General features: G+C 36.7%; 1 protein-coding gene across 3 annotated transcripts; it reads left to right on the forward strand.

Moving 5' to 3' along the window:
- The first annotated feature begins 2,360 nt into the window (after nt 1–2,360).
- Nucleotides 2,361–7,853, forward strand: LOC108983579 (adenylyl-sulfate kinase 3). 3 transcript variants are annotated; one of them, XR_001994896.2, is made up of 7 exons: nt 2,361–2,503; nt 3,295–3,432; nt 3,905–4,054; nt 4,274–4,392; nt 4,483–4,567; nt 7,210–7,333; nt 7,409–7,523. XR_001994896.2 is itself a non-coding variant. In XM_018955262.2 (7 exons), the coding sequence occupies exons 2-7, from the start codon at nt 3,309–3,311 to the stop codon at nt 7,508–7,510; spliced, it is 627 nt and encodes a 208-aa protein (XP_018810807.1). In that variant the 5' UTR covers nt 2,362–2,503; nt 3,289–3,308; the 3' UTR covers nt 7,511–7,853. The 3 variants fall into 3 exon arrangements, 2 of the variants coding, with proteins under 2 accessions (XP_018810807.1, XP_018810806.1); XM_018955262.2 differs by having other exon boundaries at nt 2,362–2,503; nt 3,289–3,432; nt 7,210–7,256; nt 7,409–7,853; XM_018955261.2 differs by having other exon boundaries at nt 2,364–2,503; nt 7,210–7,256; nt 7,409–7,853.
- Nucleotides 7,854–8,188: the final 335 nt, after the last annotated feature.

Below are 8,188 nucleotides of genomic sequence, written 5' to 3' on the forward strand. Positions count from 1 at the left end.
TATTTATACCAGCACTTAAAAGATTGCGTTTGATTTTTAAATTTAGTTGAGTTTAGTTTAATTTTAAATTGAATTTAATATCTAAATATTAAATTTTTAAAATTTTAAATTCATCCTAATTTAAAATCTTTTTATATGTGAGACCTATAATATTTTTCAACTTAATATTTTTATAAGTGAGATATATAACTTTTTTAAATTTTTTATAAAATGTATTAAATTCATCTTAACATTTAAATATATTTTAAATTTAATTTAGATGAATTCTACATAATTTTATTTATTATTCAATTCATTACTATTCATAAATAATTTAACTACTCAGCTCAACATCTAAACGTAGTCTTAATTTTTGGTTTTCTTTAGATAAAGTGAATCAAAGTAATCAATGCTTTTCAAAGAATAAGTTTTAATTAGGTTAGGTAATGAATATTTAACTTTTATATATGTCCTGAAAACTTCTGATTTACGTAGAAAATCAGAGTGCCATTAGATTTAGGTGGAATCCAAACTGTGAATAATAAATAATATTGCAAGAACCGAATCAAGCCCAATTAATTATTTGTGCAGAAAAGTAGGAAAGAGCAAGATTGCTTCCACTTCCCTCCATTTGTATATAAATTATAAGGTAAAGGTGTCTTCTTAACAAGATCAAAATTTTAGACTCATTTCGTTACACAAATTTAAATGATCTCACTTTATTTTATTTTATATAATCATTATAATTTATTCAATTTTTAACATAATGTCTCATTTCATTTCACTTAAATTACATAACCAAACGAGACCAACAGCAAGTAATCATATGCTGAACTTAAAAGTAGACGTTTCCATAATGGGCCATATTCAATACCAACCTTTTGTTGTACACAATCAGTTGTGGAGCTCCTACTCTGGCAAGTTCATTCTCACCTATCCAATCGGTGGTTGGAGTTCTATCTTAAAAGACAATCAAAACCATTTATTTTGGATCAAACGACAAACATTAGACACCTCATCCATTTATACCACAACGATTATCTTGGGCCTTTTACATACCTATTCTATTTCTATAGGACAATAACTTCAAATCTCTTTATTCTATTTGTTCTACAGTTGGAAAAATAACTCGTACAATATATCTAGATTGTGGAGTTTACCAGTAACAGTAATCGTTAAGAGAACAAGATCCTTCTTTGAAATGATGGAAGTGATTCCGATCCCTAACTATGATTTCTCTCTTATAGACTCTTGAGATTGTCTTTGTGCCACCGTGATGTGATAGTCTGTACGTGCTCTTATATTCTTTGATGAGTATCTTAATTCTCATCATCCTCCAATCATCTCATGAAGTGATATTAGATAATTAAAGATTATTTATTATATTTTATTTATAAATCTATCATTTAATCCTACATCATGAAATTATAAAAAAATGGTGAAAAAATAAATGATGAATAGATTTTTTTATTCTTCAATATTCGAATTGTAGTTCTGGGTGGAGTTCTGATAAGACAAAGGCAATGGCTAACTTATCATCTTCCTTATAAGCATCTTGGGCTTGAGATCCCAAAATCGAGTGCAATGAGAGAGAGGGAGCGTGATTGAGATTGAGAGTGAGAGGTATTTAGAAGGTGAGATCGTGAGAGAGAGAAAATCAGACCTTCAAAGGAGAGAGAAAGTGGGGAAAGAGAGATTGGCTTGGAGGTGGAACTCATCCCCTATAATTACTGCTATTGTTCACTTCTTAAAATTTATACGTATTACAATTTTATTGGAGGGTGTAAATATACTCTTAACATCACTTCCGATCCCTAGACGTTCTATTTCTAGAAATTATTGATACTACCCATCTTATTCATCTACTTTCATTCTCTCTCGATTTTATTTCATTTTTTTTATTAAAATTATTAATATATCTTTATTTACTTTTTATTTTTATTACCATCTAATTAATATATGATTTATTATTTTTATTCTTCTATCTTAATGATAAAATATGTGTGCATTTAAATATAAAATAAAAATAAAAAATTCCATATTAATTAGATATATATGTATGGTCTAAGACTTCTTTATACCATTTCTCTTATTAATACACCACACTAATCTTAGTCTTACCCAATGGCACAAACTCTTTATCAAACCATATATAAATTTATAATTACAGGTTCCACGTCACCCAAAACGGAAGGTTGGGACCCATCCGAGACTGACCACAGGTCCACAGGACCACAAGCTAAGGTTCCGTTGGATTCGGCGAAGATGCATCATTCACACGGACACACAAAGTCGCGAAGGCTTTTTTTAGGAAAAAAAAAAAAAAGAAAAAAGCTAAAAAACAGGAAGAAGGTGGAGGCAGTGGCACTCGACTCGGTGTGCGTCCAGATTCATTCATTCCAAAAACCAAAAACAATATATACCCCTCAACAAAATGGAACCCCCCAAAAGCACGGGAGCACCACCACCTCCTCCACCGTATACACAATTCACTGCTTTCCCTCTCACCCAAACCAGCAAAAAGGTATTCTCTCTCTCTCTCTCTCTCTCTCTCTGTGATATATCCGATATACGATCGTTTTGTTTCATGGGTCATGCTAACCCCAAGTGTCCGCTTCCTTTATGGAAAATGTGTGCTACTGTACGCTTTTACGTTCATCAATTACCAGTTTTCTTTCTGTCTCCAAATTTAATCTTCATTCAACATGACTTTTCCCATTTATTTCATATTTATACCGCACTTTTTTATTATTATTTCCGCAAAATACACAATCAATCAAATTCGGGGGGGGGGGGGCGCATTTTCTCAATTCGATATAAGTTTGTTCCCCGACATTATCTTTTTTTATTCCAGTATAGCCATATATCTGCATTCTCTGCTTCTTCATTGCCCTTGAATCTTCAAATTAAACTAACAGAATAGCGTGTGTCTAGATCAGTGTGGAAGACCCGAAATTAACCCGATCAGTCTTGTTGTTCCTTTTTTGAGCCGTTGGTTGGCAACTATAACGGGTTGTCTCTCCACTCCAGCCAATCCCTGAATACCTAATGTCAAACTTCCTCTTTGCTGGACAAAATTTCTTGCTTCTTTTCTTATCATATTCATGTGTGAGGTATATGTCTACATACATTATCTGGGTATTTTTTTTTCTGTGTTCGTTTGATACTTTCTGTCCCCTTTTTCTTATATTTGTACCATAAAACATATGATTATAATATGAGATCTTTGACTTTGGACGATAAAAACCTTTTATTAAAATTCTTCATATTTGTATTGCTGTTAATGATTCGACGTTTATATGTGGGAAGGAACAGAAGGAAAGTTTCCGATGTCTACTCTGAGCAATTCAACAAATATATTTTGGCAAGAATGTCCAGTTGGGAAGGTTGAGAGGCAAAAGCTACTTAATCAAAAAGGTTGTGTCGTATGGATTACGGGTCTCAGCGGATCAGGTTTGGTTTTTAATCTGACTAGCCTCTTTTTCATATTCTATATTGTAGGGACCCTAGATTAGCACCTTGCCCATGGCTCTTAGGGATGTGTTGTGGTATTTTTCTTGTTGTAGATATTATGCCATATTTTTCCAAGTTGGACTTTGGGTTGTTGACTTTATTTTCTAGCTGGCTTGCATATAAAGTAAATTTCCAATCTGACATTAGGCTTACATCTATTGTGTCCGCTGCACTTTTATCATCTTGCATTGGTTTTGGATGCAATTTGGGTGATCTATTGACTAGAAGGTGCCCTGGCGTTTCTCTTAGTTTCCCCCATGCATATGTTTGTGTGCGCAACTAACTCTCATTGAGGAAAAGATGAGGCAGGGTAATTTGAGATGGTTTGACCATGTACGATGCAGATCAAGTAGTCTGCTATATTCGACGTAGATGCTATGCCTTGCTGAACTCTTTTGTCCAAATTGTTTAGGAAAAAGCACTCTGGCATGTTCACTAAGTAGAGAACTGCACTCTAGGGGAAAGCTGTCGTATGTCCTTGATGGAGATAACCTTCGACATGGACTAAACAAGGACCTCAGTTTCAAACCAGAAGATCGGACTGAAAATATACGGAGAGTTGGTAAGTTTCTGTTTTTCCTTCTTTTTGTTTTTGTTTTTTTTTAAAACAACAGACAATTTTTTGGACTTGGAGGTGTTTGAGCAGTGAGGACTATATTGAATTTAAGTTCACTTGTCTGTCATATTGTTTACTAAGGGCTATTATAATGTGAAGGCTAGCATTTGGTCAATTTCAGTACAGCATATGAGTTGTGCTTAAGTTATTATTTATTTAATCTAGGGGAAGTCTCAAAACTCTTTGCGGATGCTGGTCTGATCTGTATTGCGAGTCTGATATCTCCATATAGAAAAGATCGGGATGCTTGCCGTGCAATGTTGCCAGATGCAAATTTTATTGAGGCAAGGCTCCTCATGAGGTTTAGCATGGTTTTGACTTGGTTTTTTTTTTTATTTTCAAGGTGGAATTCATTTTTACCTTTATGTAAACAGGTTTTTATGAACATGCCTCTAACATTGTGTGAAGCGAGGGATACAAAAGGCCTTTACAAGCTGGCACGTGCTGGAAAGATCAAAGGTATGCTTTTTAACATGCTTACCGTGCACTTTTGGTGCATTGACATGATGTCTTCTTTTCCCCCCAAAAGAAAAGAAAGAGCCTGTTATCTGTTTTGTTAGTTATGTCTGCTTATTATTAGGTGAAAATCAATCCCAATAAGAGAAGGGGAGAAAACAAATTGTAATGTGTAACTAAAAACCCCTTACACTATTTAGAAAGGGGCACTATTTACCAACCCCTAGGGGTTGGCTCAAGTGGTAAAGGCCTTGGTCTCGGTGGTCTGCTCCCTCCAATTTCCAAGGTTCGAATCTTAATGGGTGCAAACAATCTCTAGGGGCCATCGGATTGGGGGATTATCCCCTTGAATTACCCGATGTGCATTTGCGGGAAACTCTTTGCCAAGGGCCTGTGCACCCCTGAGATTAGTTAGGACGCTATTCCTGGACACCCGGTGCCAATAAAAAAGAAAAGAAAAGAAAGGGCCACTATTTACCTGCCATTATAAGCTGTGTTCTCTGCATCATCAGTTTGCTTTGGGCTGGGGAGATAGATCTTAATGGGCTTAATGTCCATGAGTTTCTTATTTCAGTTGTAAATAAATCTTAGTTATGTATTACTCGTGTATACGTCCTATTTACTTGGCTATGCCTATTATTATGAATAAAACTTCTTGATTATCTATTAAAAAAATCATCAGTTTGAAAGAACCCAAGAATACACCACATGAATATTAGTGTGGTTACTTTTCCCATGTTGCATCGCCCTTATGTAAATAAAGTTTTTTTTAGTTATAGAGAAATCATGTATGAGCTTATTTTAACTTTATATGAGCATCCCTAATAGCTGACGTGAATCCTTATTTGGTGACTAATTAGGGTAGTAAAACTAAAAACTGACCCTCAACTATTTCATGGTTGAGTTGACAGCCACCTCATGTGGTATGGATTGTCAGCACATTATTATGGATCATGGCACATGAATTGTTTTTTTTCTTATCGTATCTTCAAGTGAATCTATTATGCACATCAATCAATATTTATTAAAGAAAAAATTTGGAGAGCAGCCACTGTTTGGGGAGCAGCCGGATCACACCTTACGTGGCTTAAGGAAATGACCAAAAACTCCCTACAACAAAACCCACATTTCACACGTTCCCTCTCTCAGATTTCACCCATTTCAAATTCTTTTTACTTTCTCTCTCCCCCCTGCGTTGCCCAAGCCCATCCCCCCGCCCGTCGCCCATCCTCTCCCCCCACCCCCACCCCCACGCCCACCACTCGCGTCGCCCATCCTTTGCTGGATCTGAAAGGGGTGGTCATGGGGAGGCTATGGTGGAGCTAGTGGTGCTGCTGACTGTTGAGGTGGCGGTATGGTGGTGCAGATATGGCCGTGAGGGAGAGAGGAAGGTCGGCGTGGGCTGGGGAAGGAGGGTATGTCCGAGGGTTGGAGGTCCGGCATGCTCGTGGGTGGCGATGTGCGGCCATAGGTGGCGGATCTAAGCCGGGACATGGGGAAACTGTGTAGAGAAAGGGCGTGCATGCGAGGGAAGAGGGAGGAGCTATGGGCCTCGGGCTGGGGGAGGAGGAAGGGCTCGGTGGTGGTGTTCGGTGGCTGCAGTGGGAGGCCTAGTCAACGGCGGCGGCGGATTTGGGCTGCAACGGCAAGGACCTGCGTGCGTGCGAGGGAAGAGGGAGAGGGGTTGCGACGAGAGGGAGGGGGACGCGGGATGGGTTTAAAAAAAAAAAAAAGGACATCCACTTCAAGTGTAGGGTGTGCTTAATAAACAATGGTTGCTCTATAGTTTTACTCTTTATTTAACCATATACATTGTGATACCCCATTCTGATAAGTGATAAAATGGTAGGTGGTATATGAGATCCCATATTACTTGGAAATGAGAAGTTCTTGTTCATTATCATGTTCCGATGGGACTTCAATTGTATCATCGACTAGCCCTTTTGGAGTATAGGCCATGTGGCTTGAGCATTCCATGGCGTTACAAATTGTATCAGAATCTATCACAACCAGAAATGTGGGACTTGAGCCATGCTACCTACAGTAGACTGGCCCGACAAGGACATCGAGAATATAAGGAGATACTCCATTCTAATAAGTGATAAGAGTAGGTGGTGTATGAGATTTCACTTTGCTTGGGATGGAGAAGTTTTTGCTCTTTTCAATTTTGCAATGGTGCTCCAATTGTATCATTGACTAGTCCTTTTGAAATATAGGCCATTTGGGTTGAGCTTTCCATTGGAGCATTACATATCAATTATCATGATGCTATTGTGAATTGCCAACTCGGTGTTATTTAATTCCTGGAATTTTTGTGAGATTTTCCTTGGTTCTTCTTTAGCAAGAGGGAGGTGCTGTAGGAGCACCTATTCTTTCTCATCTAGTCCATTGCTGTTATTACTGTACCACAGATTATCTTGTTGTTTTATATTTTTTGAATTTAAATCGTTTTTTGCCCTACTATTATGGTGGCTTCCTCTGCTTCCTTTGCAACTATATAAATACGTTATTTACCTAATTTTACAAGACGCTAATTCCCTACTTTGTAATATGCATTTGGAGGGTAAATAATAATATCAGTGATAAACAAATATTTCTTGCCCATTACCTTTTGGCTGCTTTCAAATAACCTTACTGTGTTGCAGGTTTTACTGGGATAGATGATCCATATGAACCACCATTGAATTGCGAGGTATGTCTTTATTGAAGGATGAAAAGTTGAAAACTAATTGTATTCATGTCTGCCAGGATATCAAAGTCGATAAATGAGTAAGCATTTTAACCTTAAAATTAAAAAAATAAATATTTTTTTTTGAAAGGAATAATTTTTCCACGTTTCTACAGATTGAAATACAACAAAAAGATGGGTTTTGCCCCACACCAGGTGCCATGGCAGTGCAAGTAGTGTCTTACTTGGAGGAGAAAGGATATCTTGAAGATCAGTGATTGACCTTGTGCCTGATCTTGAGCAATCGATCACCCTCAAAGTAAAGGATGTCATTTTAAACACAAGTGGTGGCATACACCGTGCTTTGTACACCCTCGGGCTTTCAGTAGAGAAACAGTGGGCTCGAAGTGTTTGAAATGAGGAATATTGCTTTTAGTTAATATTTTCTGATTTTTTTGTCTAGATTGGCAGGGTGTGAAAAATATGGGATATGTGCTGTAAACTCTGTGGAACTCTGCCTTACTTTATTACCAATTACCTCTTTCTTTCTTTCTTTTTTACCACAATTTTATCGCATGTTTTCTTTTAGCTTTTTGATAAGGTAATTGAGGTCTTTTTGTATTATTATTATTATTTTTTTTTTTTCCAGTTTTTTGGCATATGATAACTCATTATACGGTGGGGGTGGAATACGGTATACCTCAACAAACTTTCAAATTCAGCAAATTACAGAGAACCAAAAAAAAAAAAAAAAGAAATACAAGAAAAGAAATGGCTCTATATAAACTAGTTGGGTTGATTCCATATTTGTTGGTATGAGATTAGAAAGGTCACCACTGGCAAATTGCTTTGTGAAGCGCTGTTTAATAAGTTGGATTGAGGTTATTGTTGTTGATCTTCATTCCAACACTGTTGGTAGATTTGATTTTGAGAAAATAAAAAAAATTGAAAATCTT

Source organism: Juglans regia, chromosome 3 (assembly GCF_001411555.2).
Source record: "Juglans regia cultivar Chandler chromosome 3, Walnut 2.0, whole genome shotgun sequence".
Classification (NCBI taxonomy): Eukaryota; Viridiplantae; Streptophyta; class Magnoliopsida; order Fagales; family Juglandaceae; genus Juglans; species Juglans regia.

What these genes read in the sequence shown, in the direction of transcription:
- LOC108983579 (XM_018955262.2), top strand. Translation starts at nt 3,309, where the DNA reads ATGTCTACTCTGAGCAATTCAACAAATATATTTTGGCAAGAATGTCCA. An exon ending in TACGGGTCTCAGCGGATCAG is followed by an intron (nt 3,433 to 3,904) that starts GTTTGGTTTTTA and finishes CAAATTGTTTAG; the next exon opens with GAAAAAGCACTCTGGCATGT. An exon ending in ACGTGCTGGAAAGATCAAAG is followed by an intron (nt 4,568 to 7,209) that starts GTATGCTTTTTA and finishes ACTGTGTTGCAG; the next exon opens with GTTTTACTGGGATAGATGAT.